The 20,142-nt window shown below is 42.9% G+C and overlaps 1 protein-coding gene across 2 annotated transcripts in view; it reads right to left on the bottom strand.

Annotated features, from left to right (window-relative positions):
* SYN2 (synapsin II) overlaps nt 1–20,142 on the bottom strand; it is a 434,838-nt gene that overhangs the window by 152,422 nt on the left and 262,274 nt on the right. For both annotated transcript variants that reach the window (XM_073574250.1, XM_073574251.1), the window contains exons 7-9: nt 18,795–18,937; nt 17,046–17,120; nt 15,253–15,355 (exon numbers count right to left, since the gene is read on the bottom strand). In XM_073574250.1, coding sequence (XP_073430351.1) covers nt 15,253–15,355; nt 17,046–17,120; nt 18,795–18,937 — 321 coding nt within the window. The remainder of the gene's footprint in view (nt 1–15,252; nt 15,356–17,045; nt 17,121–18,794; nt 18,938–20,142) is intronic.

Here is a 20,142-nt window from a genome sequence, read left to right as displayed (position 1 = left end):
CTTGCACATTCTGATCAAAATATTAACTAAGGACCTTATATTCAGTTATTAAAATTTTGCTTAGCCGTATAAGATCAAATCATAAAATGAGGATGTGCGGTTCATGGTTTTTTTTTCTACAGCTATGGCACGTTTCTTTTTTTTTCTCTTATGGTATTCATTCAAATTTTTGTGCCAAATCCCTCAAACTAGTACGCGTGAATCATGAATTTTGCTAAAAAATCATCTATGCTCTTTATTTTGTCTTTAACCTTTTTTTTACGCAAAAAAATGCATGTTCTGCTCAAATGTCACATAAATTTCAGGTGCGCATAACGTTACTCCACAAGGGGGACTGGAGTACATTTGCACCACAAAAATTTGTAATTGATGAATAGGTCGAAAACATCGGCAAACCTCAAGCCTCGCAAACAATGATGAACGTAAAAAAAAAAACCCACAGACGAACATATGTATGTATAACAGACTTTAAAAAAAGCGTAAATTAGAAGAATAAGGTACAAATGAAATATAGGTGAAAAACAGCAAAACTAGAACAAAAAAAGGCGCAAGTGCAAATAATGTTTGTTTCTAAAGTAGGACATTCATGCAAAGTAAGAAGTCCCGTTCAACTAAGTGAAACCAAGAATGGAAATAATGTAGAATATGTCTTCGCATTACTATGGCCACCACCTGTAATGACTCTTTTACAGTAGTCTAGTAATCTGTATATATGTCTCCAGCTCCCTCTGCAGATCACAAATACCCTTTCATAACCCGACCATAAGGCTTGGTCCATTCCGATGGGCGTTATTGATCTTGCTTCGGTGCCTCCTCTATCCCCGCAATCGCCATCAATCTTGCCCTATTTCAATTGGATGATGCATCTTACATCGTCCACACAGCGCTCCCTATCACACTACTGCGCAAGAGTAATTTGCTCTGCCCTGACGAGGGAAGGGCAAAGTACTGTAGTGTGCAAGGAGGGAAGGTGGGGAGAAGGTGGGTGAAGCTCACCACGTTGAAGACCTCGGTTCTAAGCAAGAGTTCAGTCGGAGGGTGCTGTATCCGCTGGTGACAACAGCCATGTTCAGAAACAAAAAAAAGATTCCATCAGCACAATCCAATCCGGTAATAAAACTATTCTTTATTGGAGCAGTTTAAAAAAAGTTTAAAATGACCCAAAGCCTGAAGTGTTTCTGTTGAGCACACACACCCTTCCTCATAGGACACTGTAGTGTGCATGTGCCGGGAGAGGCCAATGACCCAGAAGTAAAGCATGCGCATGCACACTACAGGACCTTGCCCTGCTCTCAGTATGGCTGGAGTAGATCTCATGATCCACACAAAATAGGGCAGGAGGATGGTGATTGCAGGAAGAGAGGAGGTACCAGTCATGATCCATGCGGGATCATGACAGATAAAATAATAATAATAATAATAATAAATTTTATTTCTATAGCGCCGACATATTCCGCATCACTTTACATTTCAGAGGGGACTTGTACAGACAATAGACATTACAGCATAACAATAATCACATAGATTATAACAAATACCAAGAGGAATGAGGGCCCTGCTCGCAAGCTTACAATCTATGAGGAAAAAAGGGGAGACACGAAAGGTGGGTGGTAACCGTTGCCCTGATTGTTTGGACCAGCCATAATGTTAAGTGTGTAACACAGTACGGACACAGAGGGCTAATGGATGCATAAAGCATGTGGGAACATGATGCGGGGAACCTGGTTATGGTAAAACTTTTGGCTGTGCCACACAGGGATAGATTAGGTTAATGTGTTGAGGTGATAGGCCAGTCTGAATAAATGTGTTTTCAGGGCACGCTTAAAATTGTGGGGATTGGGGACTACTCGTATTGACCTGGGAAGTGCATTCCAAAAAATTGGCGCAGCAAGTGTATAGTCTTGGAGACGGGAGTGGGAGGTTCTGATTATTGAGGATGCTAACCTCAGGTCATCAGCAGAACGGAGAGCGCTGAGCCATGAAAAGCTTTGTAGGTGAGGGTAATAAGTTTGTACTGGATTCTGGAGTGGATGGGTAGCCAGTGTAATGACTGGCACAAGATAGAGGCATCGGTGTAACGATTGGCGAGGAATATGATGCTGGCAGCAGCATTCAAGACAGATTGGAGGGGGGAGAGTTTGGTAAAATGGAGACCGATTAGAAGGGAGTTACAATAGTCGAGACGAGAATGAATAAGAGAAACAGTCAGAGTTTTTGCGGAGTCAAAAGTAAGAAAAGGTCGAATTCTAGAAATGTTTTTGAGATGCAGATTACAAGAGCGAGTCAGTGACCGTATGTGGGGGACAAAGGAAAGCTCGGAGTCAAGTATGACCCCAAGACAGCGGGCATGTTGCTGGGGAGTAATAGTGGAACCACACACGGAAATGGCAATGTCTGGTATAGGTACATTAGTAGTGGGAGGAAACACAAGGAGTTCAGTCTTTGACAGGTTCAGTTTCAGATATAGTGAGGACATGATGTTAGACACAGCGTTTAGACAATCGCCGGTGTTTTCTAGAAAGGCTAGAAAGCACTAGTAACCTTTTATTTCCTTAAGCTGGTGGTTTCAGTTCTAGTTTTGCCCCCCGGTGGCCGTAAGGGTCATTGCACTTGATGTTTTCTTTGCTTTGCCTTTTGCCCCTGGTGGTCACTGGGATTATAGCAGCTTTTGGCCCTGATCATTTGACCATTCCCTTTTCCTATATAGGGTCACATGGTCTATGAGCAGGTGTTAGTGATATTGCTCATTTCCAACCAAGACTGGTGAAGGAAGGAACTACAGAGAGCAGCTCAGGGGAGCTCTGGTGTAAAGTCTGGTGAAGGAAGGAATTACAGAGAGGTGTTCCTTGCAGCTCTGACAAAGCTTGGTGAAGTAGCAGCTATTCTGGAGGAAAGCTGCATTCTGGTGGTGGACTCTGTTGCTGGGAGCAATAGCAACAGAGCAAAGCTAAGTGGTGTTTCTCTGTTTGTATTTTTCCCTGGTGTGTATTAGTACAGCGATGGGGCCAGTGCCTGCACCACCCAGCTCCCTAGCAAGGGATAGGTGTAGGGTGTGCTAGGGTGACATTTTATGAATGAGTCACCGTAGGAGGCAAAAACAGAAATACTAGCTAAGTCCAGAAAACCAGAGAAGTTGGCAGCTATCGGATTGCAGACCCCTGAACCTATCAACAACAACTAGCAGTAGCCGTGGGGAGTTCCTACGGTGCCCTAGACCCCACGATCACAGCCGGAGAGCAAAATAGCCTAAAGACAGAAAGGGAAATCTAAACTGCCCCAGAGCAGACCCCAAAGCAATAGGCAGCCCCCAACATATAATGACGGTGAAGCAAGATGAAAAAACACTAACACAGATAGAAAGATAGGCTGAGCAAATGATGGGGCCCAAGCTAACTAAATAGGACAGGATAGAAAAGCTGCTGTCTGCAATCCGCACAAAAACCCTATCAAAACATGAACCAACAGACTGACAGGGAAAAAAAGCCCTGAAGTCGCTAGGCTTCAAAAAGGCTATATCAGTACTCAGGTATTTTCTGAAGACAGAGCAAAAAGGCAAAAAGGAATTCACCCCAGCAGGGAATGGCAGAAATCCAGAAAAACAATGCAAAACAAAACCAAAACACAAATGCAAAAAGTAGAGCAGAAAACTTAGCTTTTGTGGAGCAGGAATCAGACTGGTCTCCTAGAATCCCTCAGAGAAATCACCAACCAGGCAGAAGGGCGTCGGCTGCATTATATCCAGTCAGCAATTCCCGTCACCCAGTCATCATCATCCAGCTCAGGTGCTTGGTAATCAGCCTCACTACCTTCCTTCACCAGAAGAGGGAGTTCATCAGACCTCAATGGTGAAGGGGAAAATGAACTCACAACAGTACCTCCCCCTTGAGGAGGGGTCACCGAACCCTCATCCACGCCACCAGGGCGATCAGGGTGAGCCCGATGAAAGGCACGCACCAATCTCTTGGCATGAATATCAGAGGCAGAGACCCAGGAATTATCCTCCTGACCATAACCCTTCCACTTAACCAAATACTGTAGTCTCCGTCTAGCCAGACAGGAATCCAGTATCTTCTCTACCTCATATTCCATGTTACCTTCAACCAATACAGGGTCCGGAGGTGCCACCCCAGGAACTACTGGTTCAACAAACCTCTTCAACAAGGACTTATGAAACACATTATGGATTTTAAATGTGACAGGAAGAGCCAACCGAAAAGAGACCAGATTAATAATCTCCAAAATCTTGTAAGGTCCAATAAATCTAGGCTTAAACTTAGGAGAAGCCACCTTCATAGCGATATTTTTTGATGATAACCAAACCATATCACCCACCTTAAACTGGGGACCAATGGTCCTATGTCGGTTGGAAAACCGCTGGGCCTTTTCCTGCGAGAGAGATAACTTATCCACCACTTGGTCCCAGATCTGGTGCATTCTCTCCACCACAGTGTCAACACCTGGGCAGGCAGAAGGCTCCACCTGCCCTGAAGAAAATCGAGGATGAAACACAAAGTTACAAAAAAAAGGTGACATCAAAGTGGAAGAACTAGCTCTATTATTTAAAGCAAATTTGGCCAAGGGCAAAAATGAAACCCAATCATCCTGATCAGCGGAAATAAAACATCTCAAATACGACTCCAAGGTCTGGTTTGTTCTCTCCGTCTGCCCATTGGTCGGAGGGTGAAAAGCAGAGGAGAAGGACAACTGAATTCCCTGCTTGGAACAGAAAATCCTCCAAAATCTAGATGCAAACTGAACTCCTCTGTCAGATACAATGTTCTCAGGAATCCCGTGCAAGCGAACCACCTGTTGCAAAAACAGGGGCACCAACCCAGAGGAAGATGGCAACTTAGGGAGTGGTACAAGATGAACCATCTTAGAGAACCTATCACAAATCGCCCAAATAACAGTCATTCTCTGAGAGACGGGCATATCAGAGATGAAATCCAATGAAATATGGGTCCATGGCCTCCTGGGGACCGGCAAAGGCATCAACAACCCACTAGAGCGAGAACAAGGTTTAGACCGGGAGCAAGTCCCATAGGACTGCACAAAATTCCTGACATCACGAGACAAGGCGGACCACCAAAAAGACCGACTCACCAGATCTCTAGTACCAAAAATACCTGGATGACCAGCCAATGCAGAGCAATGAACTTCAGACATCACTCTCTTCTTCCACTGGTCAGGAACATACAACTTTCCACTGGGACAACGCTCAGGTTTGTCCTCCTGGAATTCTTCCAGAGCACGTCTCAAATTGGGCGAGATGGCAGAAAGAACTACCCCTTCGCCTAAGATGGTAGCAGGCTTGGTCACCACAGGAGAATCAGCAAAGAAGCTCCTAGAGAGCGTCAGCCTTGACATTCTTAGTGCCAGGAAGAAAAGAGACCACAAAATCAAAACGTGTAAAAAACAAGGCCCATCTAGCCTGTCTAGGGTTCAAGCGTTTGGCCGACTCCAGGTAAATCAAATTCTTGTGATCAGTGAGGACCACAACTTGATGTTTAGCTCCCTCCAACCAATGTCTCCACTCCTCAAATGCCCATTTCATGGCTAACAGTCCCCGATTCCCCACATCATAGTTACGTTCAGATGGGGAGAACTTTCGGGAAAAGAAAGCACAGGGATTCATTTTAGATGTTACAGGATCCTTTTGGGACAAAACAGCTCCTGCACCAATCTCAGAAGCGTCCACCTCTACCTGGAATGGGAGTGAGACATCAGGTTGCCGCAAAACTGGGGCAGAAGTGAATCTTCGCTTCAGCTCCTGAAAGGAAGAAACAGCCTCCGGAGACCAATTCAACACATCAGCACCCTTCTTAGTCAGATCAGTCAATGGCTTGGCAATACTAGAAAATTTTGCTATAAATTTCCGATAAAAATTAGCAAAACCCAAAAACTTCTGGAGGGCCTTCAAAGAAGTGGGCTGAACCCAATCATAAATGGCCTGTACCTTGGCCGGGTCCATTTCAATAGTTGATGGAGACAAAATAAATCCCAAAAATGAAATTCTCTGTACCCCAAAAAGGCATTTCGATCCTTTGACATACAGGGAATTCTCCCTCAAGATCCGGAACACAGTCCGAACATGTTCCACATGAGAATCCCAATCCTTGGAGAAGATCAAAATATCATCCAGATAGATAAATAAAAATGTATCCACAAAGTCTCAGAAAATGTCGTTCATGAAGCACTAGAAGACAGAAGGGGCATTAGTGAGCCCAAAAGGCATCACCAGGTACTCAAAATGTCCCTCCGGAGTATTAAACGCCGTCTTCCATTCATCCCCATGCTTAATGCGGATAAGATTATACGCCCCCCTGAGGTCAAGCTTGGTAAACCAGCAAGCACCTTTAACTCTGGAGAATAGATCCGAAATCAGGGGTAACGGATACTGATATTTAATAGTAATTTTGTTGAGGGCATGATAATCAATACAAGGCCTTAATGAACCATCCTTTTTGGCCACGAAAAAAAACCCAGCACCTAAGGGTGAAGAGGATGGTCTAATATGACCCTTCTCCAACGCCTCCTTAATATAGGATCGCATAACCTCGTGCTCGGGTACAGATAAATTGAAGAGCCGACCCTTGGGAAATTTACACCCCGGGCTCAGTTCAGTTGCACAGTCATAACTCCTATGAGGAGGTAAAGACGCAGACTCATTCTCACTAAATACATCAAAAAAGTCCGCCAAATAGTCAGGAACATCATGCGACTGAGGAGAGGTGGAAAAAACCGGAGCCTCACTAAGGGCACACCGACAACCCCAACTCACCACAGACACAGATTTCCAATCCAAAACTGGATTATGGATTTGCAACCAGGGAAACCCCAGAACAATGGTATCATGCACATTATGCAACACCAAAAACCTGCAATTTTCTTTATGGTCTGGGGCGACCCGCATTACCACCTGGGTCCAAAACTGAGGTTTATTTTTCGCCAAAGGAGTAGCATCAATCCCCCTCAAAGGGATAGGCATCCGCAGAGGTGTCATAGGAAATCCACAACGTTTAGCAAAATCCAAGTCCATTAGGTTCAGGGCTGCTCCCGAATCCACAAAAGCCTTGGCGCAAAATGTGGACAGGGAGCAGATCAGAGTAATTGCCAGAAGAAACTTAGGTTGAACACCACCCACAGAAAACGTGTGTGCAAAATGTTTCTCTCGTTTAGGACAGACAGAAATAATATGCGAGGCATCTCCACAAAAAAAAACACAGCTTATTACGCCTTCTGAACTCCTGACGTTGCTCCCTGGACAAAACTCTCACATTGCATAGGTTCAGACACTTGTTCAACAGGTGGCAACACCTCTCATGCAGTCCTGCGTTCACGTAAACGCCGATCAACCTGAATAGCTAATGACATAGAATCGTCAAGACCAGAGGGAACAGGAAATCCCACCATAGTATTTTTTACGGCTTCTGACAAACCCTTCCGAAAGAGAGCAGCCAAGGCATTATCATTCCAGATAGTAAGGACCGCCCACTTTCGGAATTTTTGACAGTACAATTCTGCAGAATCTCGACCCTGGCTCAATGCCAACAGGGTCTTTTCAGCCTGATCAACAGCATTAGGTTCGTCATACAACAACCCCAAGGCTTGAAGAAATGCGTTCACGTTAGTCAGAATAGGATCATCTGGTTTCAAAGAAAACGCCCAATCCTGGGGATCGCCACGCAGCAAAGAGATGACAATTTTAACCTGCTGCGCGGAGCTCCCTGACGAGTTAGGCTTCAAGGTAAAAAATAATTTACAATTATTTTTGAAATTGAAAAATTTAGACCGATCCCCAAAAAACACATCAGGAGTAGGGATCTTTGGTTCAGCAGCATGTGAATGAGCAAGGTAGGCGGAAATCCCCCGCACTTCCGCAGCGAGCTGCTCCACATGATCAGAATTGCTTTATCTCCATTGAGAGAAAAAAAAAATTCCCCCTACGGCCTCAGAGATATAGAGGAAAAAATATACACACTTTTTTTTTTTTTACAATTCTTTCCTGCTATTGAGTACCCTAGGATCTGCGGTATGGCTGGTGATTCTGTTTTAAATGAGTCACCGTAGGAGGCAAAAAAGAAATACTAGCTAAGTCCAGAAAACCAGAGAAGTTGGCAGCTATCGGATTGCAGACCCCTGAACCTATCAACAACAACTAGCAGTAGCCGTGGGGGGGTTCCTACGGTGCCCTAGACCCCTCGATCACAGCCGGAGAGCTAAATAGCCTAAAGACAGAAAGGGAAATCTAAACTGCCCCAGAGCAGACCCCAAAGCAATAGGCATCCCCCAACATATAATGACGGTGAAGCAAGATGAAAAAACACTAACACAGATAGAAAGATAGGCTGAGCAAATGATGGAGCCCAAGCTAACTAAATAGGACAGGATAGAAAAGCTGCTGCTGCAATCCGCACAAAAACCCTATCAAAACATGAGCCAACAGACTGACAGGGAAAAAAAGCCCTGAAGACGCTAGGCTTCAAAAAGACTATATCAGTACTCAGGTATTTTCTGAAGACAGAGCAAAAAGGCAAAAAGGAATTCAGCTCACCCCAGCAGGGATTGGCAGAAATCCAGAAAAACAATGCAAAACAAAACCAAAACACAAATGCAAAAAGTAGAGCAGAAAACTTAGCTTTTAAGGAGCAGGAATCAGACTGGTCTCCTAGAATCCCTCAGAGAAATCACCAGCCAGGCAGAAGGGCGTCGGCTGCCTTATATCCAGTCAGCAATTCCCTTCACCCAGTCATCATCATCCAGCTCAGTTGCTTGGTAATCAGCCTCACTACCTTCCTTCACCAGAAGAGGGAGTTCATCAGACCTCAATGGTGAAGGGGAAAATGAACTCACAACAGTGACAGGTTCTGGCTCGGCGACAGGTGTGGAGCCTGTATAGGGAACGTTAGAAGTGTGAGGGACACTGACTTAAGGGAGTGCAGGAGGTCTCCACGTCCCCGTTCCCTATCGCAGGGCCCACCGTTGTAACTGTTTCCCCTTCCCCCGTGTCTTGTTGTCTTAGTTACCGGCCTGCGGGTCGTGTCACACAGGAAGGGTACGCGTGACAGTACCAAGCAAGACCAACAACAACCATTGGATATGTTTCAAAATCAATTAAACGCCTAGGGAAGACTGCTTCAAACATACAAAAACATCAAAAGAGCAAAAGGAAGCTATGTCTAAAATTGTTTAAACTTTATTTGAGTTCAATAAAAAAAACTTATTTTTTAAAATAGCATAAATCCATGTCAAAATATTGTGGACACAGTATGCAAATGGAGAGTCGCACAATAGTGGTAGTGTGCAAAAAGGTTACATAAAAGCGACTAAATAATACAAGGTATATAGATGGATATCATATAGAGTATATAAATAGATAAATAAATAAAAAAATAAATAATATGCCATAAAGGTATATTAGGGGTTAATAAACCTCCTATCAAGAATAAGAATGGCCGAATAGTTAATAAATTGTAATATACCGGTAACAAATGAAATCCATTACCAGGGAAGTATCAATACTTAGTGTGCATACATTGAATCATTATACAGTATGTGCAAACCACGCAAAAAAAAGTGCATACTGGATGCTTGCAATTGCAAAAAGAAAGAGGATAAGAGGTGAAAGTAAGTAACTTAAAGTGAAAGAGCAAAATAACGCAGGCACTATACCTAAGAGGTGCAGGCTGGGAACCCTGACGCACGTTTCACGTATGGCTTTCTCGAGGGGCGCCGATTGGATATGACTGCGCCATATCCCAAGTTATAAAAGGTATTTTTTGGGGATCTACAGAAGGGTTGGCGACTTACTGTATATACAGCTTGCTAGACTGCTGTAAAAGAAGAGCTAAAGGTAGTGGGTGTAGTTTACACTGGGAAAACCTGGTGACAGGTTGCCTTTAATATCAGGTCAATGAGAGTCTAGCGCTCATAACCTCCACAAATCAGCTAATTAAAGAGCTAGTGTGAAGCCGGTGGGCCCCTTCATTGTTTAGCATCTTGTAGTGGCTGTGCCTGGTACCGAAACTCACTTGAATGGGACTGAGCTGCTGAGAGCTACAATACCAGGAACAGAAGGTAATATCTTCTCTTTGGAGAAGGATGTAATTTTGGGTCACCAAGATTACATAAATTATTTGGTAACACCCTAAGACAAAAATTTTGAAACCAAGATCACCGGAAATGGGACCTATTTGGAAATCCAGATCCAGTGAGAAGAAGATAGAAGTTTTCTACCCAACAAAGGTGCCAAAATTACCAGTTTTTACTAATCGAGAGAGAAACTGCAATCAAGCTGGGAATGGAGAAACTGCGTCAATCTGCTAATAGGTTTTTTTTTTAAAAAAAAACCCTCAGACGAGCTGACGTGTAATCCTGTAATAAATACTTTACACGTCCTCTTTCCAAATAAACCACCCACTCGGGCAATGTCCTCAATAATCAGCTGATAACAATATGGGATTGGTTAGACTATCTGAGCAATAAACTTGACAATTCTGATTTTTGTATTTCCTTGTACAAATGTGAGTCTATAAGTCTGGATATCCGGATACTGTGCATATTTGTAATATAACAGCAAAGTTTCTACCCTACTTTAGGCCCTCAAAAATACGAAATCATTTCATCTGACATTTAAGGTGGCCATACACATTAGATGAGAGCAGAATGAACTCGCCTATTTTCTGCGTGATGACTTGACTATCTAATGTGAATGTCCTAAATCTGTTCCCAAACAGTAAACGTTGGGAATAATAAATGATCGGGCATGTTGGATTTCAACCTGCCCGATCCTTTCTTTCTGTTTAACATAAGCCATTGCCAGAGAAGTTTGAAAGTGCCATATTCTTTTCTCCACATTGAAAACACGAGCTCAGTCTGCTCTTACTCTATCGATTTTAATTAACCCCAGATGGGCTGGGTATTCAAGTGATAGCAAATTGAAAAACAGCTTCTCGATCAAATTAGGAGAAAGCCCGATCGCTGGGTCCAGCAAGCAAATGTTGGTTGTATTATTGTCTATTGAGGCAAGAAGTAGCTGAAGACAGTCAAAAAGTGTTTTCGTTGAACCAACCATTACCAAAGTTTTTTTTCTGCTCTAACAGAGAGGTACAACCAAATGAAATACCGGTTGAACACAGGTCTAGTGTTCGAAACGCGTCGCTCTGACATTCATGTGAACTCTGTCAACTTTGTTTTTACACAATAAATTATGGATCTTTTGGAAGCTGGGAATTTCTCCCTTTTTTTTTCTTAATTGAACACACGTTGGACTACGTGTTCCCGTGCTCCCACACACCACAAGCTGCAACAGGTAAGCTGGTTGGATCTTTTCTTTTTCCTCAGATAGGGAATGTCCCTGTGACACTAGTCACTACTCAGGAAGAAACCGTGAGGCAGGGTAGTCAGATACTAAGAAAGCACGCAGTAAACAAAAGGGAAAAGACAAAGTCAGGTCACGGTTCGAGGTCAGTATACCAGAAACATAGGGGATCAGAGCAAAGAGGCTAGGCAAATGGATGGTCAGAACGAGGCTCAAAGTCAGGCAGTAATAGATCAATAAATAGAGCACAAGAATACCAGGCAAACAGTACCACGCTACGATTGGCAGGGATCTGGGGCCGAGAGCTCAGCTAAGTAGCTAGGTAATAATGTAGAAACATGAAGCACCCGCAAGAAGTCAGCACCTACCAGTATCAAATTGGACAGCTGAGCTGTCTAACAAAATATCAACAGCTCAGCACACCCCTGCACTAGAATGGATGACCAGGTAGTCCTCCATATTCATAAGCTCTATATAACTCCGTCTCCACTAGTAATTGGCAGCTTTCTGCCTATGCACAGTGTACACAGAAGATGTCAACCAGCGCTGTGGGTGGGGTAATACAGAGCTCAGCATTCAGACAACTGGTAAGACTGCAGCATATAAAACAGAGATTTTATCGTAACTTCAGCAAGAAGCCCAGCAAGTGACACATTGCTGGATTCGGGGTCTCTGTCATGCTGATATCAGATGGGGTAGCACAAATCTATTGACAAATTCCCTTTAAAAAACCTAAGGAGGAACTAAAGTTATTTTAAGCGTTTAAAAAAATTATCCCAGGAGGACAAAGGGAAAATACATGGACAGATATCCCACCTACCAACACTGACAGATGTGCTTATGAGTCATACTGTAAGAACAAAAACTTTATAGGTTCTTTTCCTGAAAAACTGACCTGGTACACGCCTAGACCATGCCTGAATAATACACCGCTAACAATATGGTATTGGTTTATATTGTTTGATTGCATGAGCAATAAACTTGATTATTGTGATTTTTCTATTTCCTTGTGTGAGTGTTTAATCTGGATATGTACATCTGGGTATCCAGATACTGTGAGTGTTAGTAATAAAAACTGTTGAGCTTCTACTGTACTTGGTATTCAGGGACACAAGCCCTTAAAATTATTAAATTAGTCCAGAAACCTTGGCTAAAGTGGCCATACATATTAAATAAAATACCCATGTTGTTTTGCCATGACAAGCTATCTAATATGTACGAGGCTGACTCAACCCTCCACTAAAGGCAGATGTCAAGGGGAATGAAAGATCAGGCATATTAGATTTGAACATGCCTAATCATATGTTCCCATGGAAGGTAAGCCACAGCTAGAGAAGTCTAGGCAATGCATATTCCACTCTCCCCATTGAACGCACATACACGCTCAACCAAGATGAGCATACATTCGTATAGGGATGTGAAGAGGAAGTCCTGTTGTCTGACTGAGAGTTTAGCTGACAGATATTTTAAAGCATTACTCCTGCGTTTTTTGTTTTTTTCATTTCACTGCCTGACTGCCATTGTCTCAAGTTTGTGGCAACAGAATGGGGTCACAAGACCACTGTGTCTGATTTCACATACTCCTGCACTTATTAAAAGCAATTCCACTGTAATAAACGGTGCAGGTTTCTTTTATCAGTGCAGGGCTTAAACTGTTCAGCTGAGAGTCTCTGAAACTTTCCTGCTTGGATGATCTCAGCAGTTCAGTGTTGGCCACTCCTCTCTCCTATATATCCTTGCTCCTGGCAATCTGGATTGCCAGTGTTAGTCTTGTACTGCCTGGTGTGTAGTGGAAGTGTTGGTTATTAGTAGATGCGTGTAGATCTCTGACTGTTGCTTGGTGTCTCTGCTGTGTGCATATCCTCATCCTCTCCTATTTTGTTTTCCCACCTTTTCTGCCCGGTGTCCCTCTCTGCTGTCTGTAATTGCATATTTGTACGATTGGCATTTTCTCCAGCTACAGTATGAGACATGCTGGAGGCAAAATCTCCACTATGCCTTCAAGGGAGGCTTCTTTAAGTGGATTATTATCTACTTCCCTTTGACAACAAGCATGCAGGTATAAGAGGTGATGAGAGAGAGCTGTCAGTAATACAAGAGATCTCCCAACAGCTATTTAAAGTCAATGGGCAATTTTAAACCACTTGCAAAATTAGCAAAAAAAAAATTAGCAAAATCTCATGTAAAATATGCAGCAAACTACAGTAAACCTTTTCACACACTGCGAAAAAAAATCTGCATCTACAAGTTTTGACTTTAGTGCGGATGTGCTGGGCTGCAGCAGCTAAGACTTGTGACAATTTGTCAACTCCATGCAAGTTGCCATGGTCAGGCTTGGTGAGACCACTCTGCAGAGTTGGATTCAGGGGATTCCTGGTTTTCACCAGTCAAGCTCTGTACAGGCACGTAGACGTCGGGGCCGGGCAGGGGCCCTTCGATTGTGTCCATGGAGTAGTTGCTGAATGGTACAGAAAGTAAGATTAAACCTAATATGACAAGGAATAAATCATATCCAAATGTGTATTCAGGGGAATTTGGGTCAGAGACCAGGAGGGAACGCAGAATCAGAAGACTGAGAGGAGTCAGGCAGTACATGGGTCAAACCAGTAAGGTCATCCATGGGCTAATCTGGAGCGTGGTTAAGTATTCAGCCGAGATAAAAAGTAACAATCCAGAAGGGGAACCAGAGTACTATCCAAAAATAAATAATAGATGACACTGGTGGCAGGACATCTGTGGTTACTCTCTTGGCCAAACTTTCAAAATGCCCTTCCAATCATCCACCATACTGGATGGGTGACTCTTGTGCCAGTTAGCATTTGTCAGTGGCACCGGCAGGAAAAAAGACTAAAACTAAAAGCCAAATACAATTACACATCCCCAAAAACATCTATCAATGTGTCATACAGCCTTCACTGTGTGGCACTGGAATAATTAATGTAACCTCTTTATGTCTTTGATAATTCCAAATTCTCGATTTATCAACTTCATTTTCCAATTAAAAATATTTTGGGACATTTCTCTTTAATCACACAACTATTCTTATTTTGTTGATTGTCATTTGAAGACCCAAAGTGGCTGACATTTTGGGTTTGTGCTAGTGTGTTGTCAACCAAATACTGTAATTGCAGTTAGGTTGGGGTCAGACTTGTGAATGTGATGCGAGAAACTTGCGCAAGTCTCTCACATCAATACCGGCACTGCCGTCGGCACTTGGGAGAGGAGTGTGTGGCTGCATAGAAATACATGCAGCCACACACTCCGGTCCAAGTGCCGGCGGCAGTGCCGGGTATTGATGCGAGAGACTTGTGCAAGTTTCTCGCATCACACTTGCAAGAGTGACCTAAATGGTTTTCTGTTAATGTAAAATCCATCGCCGAGAGTGCACTATTCTGCAGGAAGCGGGGGCCAGATATGGTTGATCATTATTTTATATTCACTCCTATATAACTGTAAAAACAAAATATTAAACTGCAAACAGATCATGATGCATATTAACTTAATAAAGAAGAGCGCCATATAAAATGTTCAACAAAGTTACATTAGTTAAAAAAAAAAAAGACTCTGGCCCACAAAGCTCAAACTTTTTAGAATGAAGGTATTTGAACCTGAGGCAGGTGGCACAACACAAAACTTCAGTAGCCAGCCTTGCCCAAAAGAGAAGAATAATCCTAATCAGACACTTGCGATCAGGGACTTTAAAGGTTGTGTCCAATATAATCCTAATTAAACTTAGTAGAACCAGGGTAGAATAAAAACAATACTCATGTTCCCAACCAATGCCGCACCTTCACCCTCTGTGCGGTGTCCCATGTCGATCCTCCATTATCAGTATCTATTAGCGGGTTTCAAAAATGTAATTCAAAATATCGCTGAACTGAATATTGGGAGTTGAGCTGATCATGATGCTGGAGTCTGCATGCTATACTGACCTCTATTATATAATCTTTTCCATCTTTTCCATGCACAATCTTCACAGCGCAGATATCTAAGCCACCAAAGATTTCTGAACACATGTCCACCCACATCTTATACCTGCAGATACAAAGCACAGGAGGACAATTAGCATTATGTTTGCTCCAAAATTGGTGAAAAAATTAAGACAGATTCCTCTTGAAACTGCATCAGCCACGTTTATAAATGTTTTATATTAGTTATTACACCCTATTTATAATTACATTTATACATAGTCTATCATTGTGTAGCATCCCATCTTCTTTTTACAACAGTGTATGAACATCTGGGAAGTTGAGGAGAACAATTGCTGGAGTTTGGGGAATAGAACGTTGTCCTACTCTTGTGTGATGTATAATTCTCCTTACTCCACAATTGTTGGGTCTTTGCAGAATTTTTCATTTCATGACCTGCCATATGTTTCCTATTGGTGAAAAGTGTAGAATGCAGGAGGCTAATTCATCCCCCAAATGCTTCTTCAATCAAGCCATGCTGTTGGGATGTGATTTACATTGTCTTGCTGAAATATACAAGGCCTTCACTGAAATAGACATTGTCTGGATGGAGCACATGTTGTTCTAAACTTTCTACATAATGCTCAACATTGTGTAAGCTGCCCATGTCATAGGCAGTAGTGCAACCCCAGCCATCAGAGATGTGGGAACTATGTGCTGATAACAAGTTGGATGGTCCCGCTCCTCTTGATTCCACAGGACACATAACAAACTGGATGGTCCCTCTCCTCTTGATTCCACAGGACACACCATTCGTGGTTTCCATAAAAAAAAATCATATTTTGAATCATCTGACCACAGAACAGTTTGCCTTAGTCTTTTTTAGATGAGCTTTGGCCCAGAGAAGATGGCAGCATATCGGGACTGTGGCATCTACTTTGCATGATATAGTATTAACTTGCATTTGTGGATTGCACGGCAAAGTGTTTACAGTCAATGATTTCTGGAAATATTCTGGAAATATTCCTGAGCACATGAAATGATTTGCAATACTCAATCATGCCTGTTTTAATGCAGGGCTTCCTGAAGGCCCAAAGATCACGCTCATCCAATATTGATAGTCGGCCTTTTCCCCCACGTGCACCTGGATTTCTCCAGAATCTCTGAATCTTTTGATATTATGTACTGTAGAGGGTGGGATATTCAAAGTCTACAATTTTACATTCAGTATCATTTTTCTAAAATTGTTTCCCAATTTTTAGACTTAGTTGTTTACAGATTAGTGAACCTCCGACCATCTTTGCTTCTGAGAGACTCTGCCTCTCTAACATGCTCTTTTTATGCACAGTCATGTGACTTAGTTAAAAATTGACTTTCCAGCTGTTAATCATTAGTAACACTTAATTTTCCTGTCCCAACTTTATTTTGTGATTTAGTGCGGCCATCGATTTTTAAATGAGTTACTTTTTATCAAATGAATGAAAAAATGTCCAACATTCACTTTCTAATCTGTGATCTATGTTCGGCTGCGAATAATATATGGCTATAAGAGATTTCCAAATCATGGGATTTTTGATTTCTTTACATTTTACACCGCGACCCAACTTTTTGGGAATTGGGTTTGTGCATAAAAGTAGTACATAAATCGAATATTCTAAATAGGTCATAGTTTTATTAAAAACCATCAACCGAGGTAGGTTTAAACTGCTCAGCTCCTATAAAATTTTCAGGGGTCAAAACTGCTGACAGATCCCCTCGAAGACACTGATATATAAAATCTATGTTGGAAATTTCAGTGTAATTTCAATGTTACTTACCTATCCGACATCGCCACTTGCTCTAACATTGCAGACCCAGTGTTGGTCTTCCAATTACCAGATATTGAGGTTCTCCTGGTTAAAAAATAAAAAATAAAATATAATTTATAGAAACCAATTTAAATAAACTTATACCATACATTCCCCCAACTGTACACACCATTCATTCTTTTACAGATTGACAACCCCTTTAAGATGACACAAACAGACTTCCATTGTAATTGAGATCTTTTCCCTCTAGGTCCAGTACCCACTTTTGGTCACATTTTGCAGTATTAAAATGCAGTTCTATTTAGATTAATGGTGGATCTACACCATCCGACTTGTGGCGGATGGTGTACTGCAGGCTGAATGCAGTTTGAATGTGCACAGAACGATCGGTAATAGATCGTTCTGTGCGCATAGATTGTCATAGTTCTCGACAGAACATCTCCTGTTTACAAAGGGTGATGCGCTGCCCAGAATGATGATGTTTAAGGAAGCTTAAGGGCCCTTTACACATAGCGATATCGCTAGCGATATCGCTAAAGTGTCACCGATTTTGTGACGCAGTGCGATATCACTAGCGATATCGCTACATGTGATACTCACCTCCGACCGGCTCCCCCGCTGGATATTGCTGACCGCGCGAGATCGGCCTGGTCCATTTCTCGTCGTCGGCTTCCTGCTGACGAGCAAGCCATGGACGCGGGCGGAAGACGGTCACCTTCACCGCGTCTGACAGGTAAGTAACGACCGCCAACCGCTGCTGCATCGCTATTGAGATCTGCCTGTTTGGCAGCTCACTAGCGACCATTTAGCGATGCACCAGCGATCCTGACCGGGTCGTATCGTGGTCGAGATCGCTGGTGCATCGCTAAATGTAACGGGGCCTTTAGGTTGGGGCTACACGGTGACATGTGTCATGCGGGAACAATTCTCAGAAAAGCCAAGCAAAAAGAAAAACATCTACAATTTGTTGTCCTGTGACTATTTTAGAGATGAGATCTTGCTGCAAAAAAAAAATGGCTAAATTTCCAATAAGTCACATGTGGCTTGTAATTAAGTCTGCGGCAAGTGAGTCATGTGCGAATTACGACCAAGCAGAAAATCCAACCCTTTTGGAAACATTTGCGACTCTGTGTCACTAGACGACATCACAAAATGCGATATCCCAATGTGACACTGATCTCATGTCGCAGTGCAGGCTTATCCGTCGTCTTTAAAGGGGTCGTCTGCTGTAGGTAATGCCTTTTTATCAGTTATGTCCCCTGAAGAGGGAACCCTGCATCTGTCCAGAGATCAGCTATTATCTACGGAAGTCGGGAGGTGTTAAATATCCTCTATAGCACCATCGCAGGCGAAATGAAGCATTACACTAAGTCCACTGAAATCATTAAGCTGTCTGTATAATGAATGGGCATGTTGGATCCTCCATTGACAGGTGCTCTTCATTTCTGCAAATTAATGGAGGTTGTGAATGAGGCACTCCCCTTAGCTACATTGTCTTTCTCCAGCAGCGCCTTAGAGAAAGAATGGAGCAGAGGTCAAGCATTTTAAAAGGACAATCAGTGGAGTTCCATCAGTAGGACCACCACTGATCTATAACTGGACAGCCCTGAGAATATAATTAGGGTGAGCCATGTATTTACACACAAATGATGGACAGGATATGATCACTCGAATGCTGCGTACCCATCCTACTTCTTCAATGAAACATAAGACGTAGAATCTATACATCCAGCATGACGTATGACATGGAGGGCTTACATGTATGCCTTGTAGTTATTTCCTATCTTCTGAATCCTGATGTCATACTTAGAATCTACAAAGGGTTCGGTGGTGGCATAGGTCTGCGTTAAGGCCACGACGCTGGCGATATCCTGGAAATCATAGTGGTTCTCTATCTTCACCTGTAGAAGAAAACACCAGTCACAACCTTTATACACAAGGACCATCAGTAAAAATGCTTTAGAGAAATAAAAAATAAAACACCAGAAAACATATCAGAGCAAAATGTCTACCAATATTTCCCACCAAAGATTGCATTACAGTTCAGTCTGGACCACTGCACACACGGCTCCATAGCTTGTATGTATGCATTTGTATCTCCGCTTCATTTATGGTCTATGGGATGGGCCGCCTGGAGCAGAGGTGCACGTGCTCAATCTCTTCTCTAGCGAAAGGGTTGTCTCACGATTACTGTTCAGGAGCACACCGCTCCCCAGCCTCCCGACTTCCTGCTTGCTAAGGGGTGGTGCTTCCATGAATCATTGACAGTTCGGACCAGCGACTGGTTGTTATCACTAGCCCTCCAGTGCTGGAAGCGGAGACAGCTTTGACTCTGCAGCCTCGTAGACGCACAGGAGTACTGAAACTGGCCTGATCCGGCAATTGGCCGGCTGCAGGAGAAGACTCGTACTGATAAATTACAGAGGTGGCCAGTAACTTAGGCTATGAGCAGTAAAGTACAACACTAAAAGTCCCTTTGTTCTGAAGAACGGAGAGGGTACTTAATAAGAGGTAAATTTTACAAGCACTTAGCAATTTTACCATTCTGAAGATGAGAGAACCCCATTAAAAAGGATCTTTGAAGAGCCCCACTATTCAGATCAGGACATCCCAGCAGCCAAACTATCAGCAAATAGCAAGATACTATATATTCTATGAATAGGAGATAACTTTTAACCCTGGTAAAACCCTAATAATGATGATACAGAAATCAGCAAACTCCTTGGCTCTCTGGAGAGATGGATTTAGACAGATTAGTCACATGCAGCAATGAAACTAGCTGCCTCATATTGTGCAAGCTGCATGGTGCCTCCAAAATAGCTCTGATTCTTCTAAGCATGAACTCCTAAAGACTTCTGAAGATGTTCTCTGGTATCTTGCTTCACGATATTAGGACCAGATCCTGTAAGTTGTGATGTCATGTTCCTATTCTTGAACAATTTTTGTAGTGTGGCAACTGATGTGCAGTCGGTAGGCGAAACCACCGACTCCAACTCCTCTATTTCCCTGACTTCCAGCCACACAGCACTGGTCACTAGTAAGCATGTACATAAAGTGCAGCACAGATTCATCTCCACTACGACTCCACAGCACTTGTCACTACTGA

Source organism: Dendrobates tinctorius, unplaced genomic scaffold (assembly GCF_039654945.1).
Source record: "Dendrobates tinctorius isolate UK_male_01 unplaced genomic scaffold, ASM3965494v1 ptg000038l, whole genome shotgun sequence".
NCBI lineage: Eukaryota > Metazoa > Chordata > Amphibia > Anura > Dendrobatidae > Dendrobates > Dendrobates tinctorius.
Note: the sequence above shows the minus strand (reverse complement) of the source record. Positions and strands in the feature narration are given on the sequence as shown.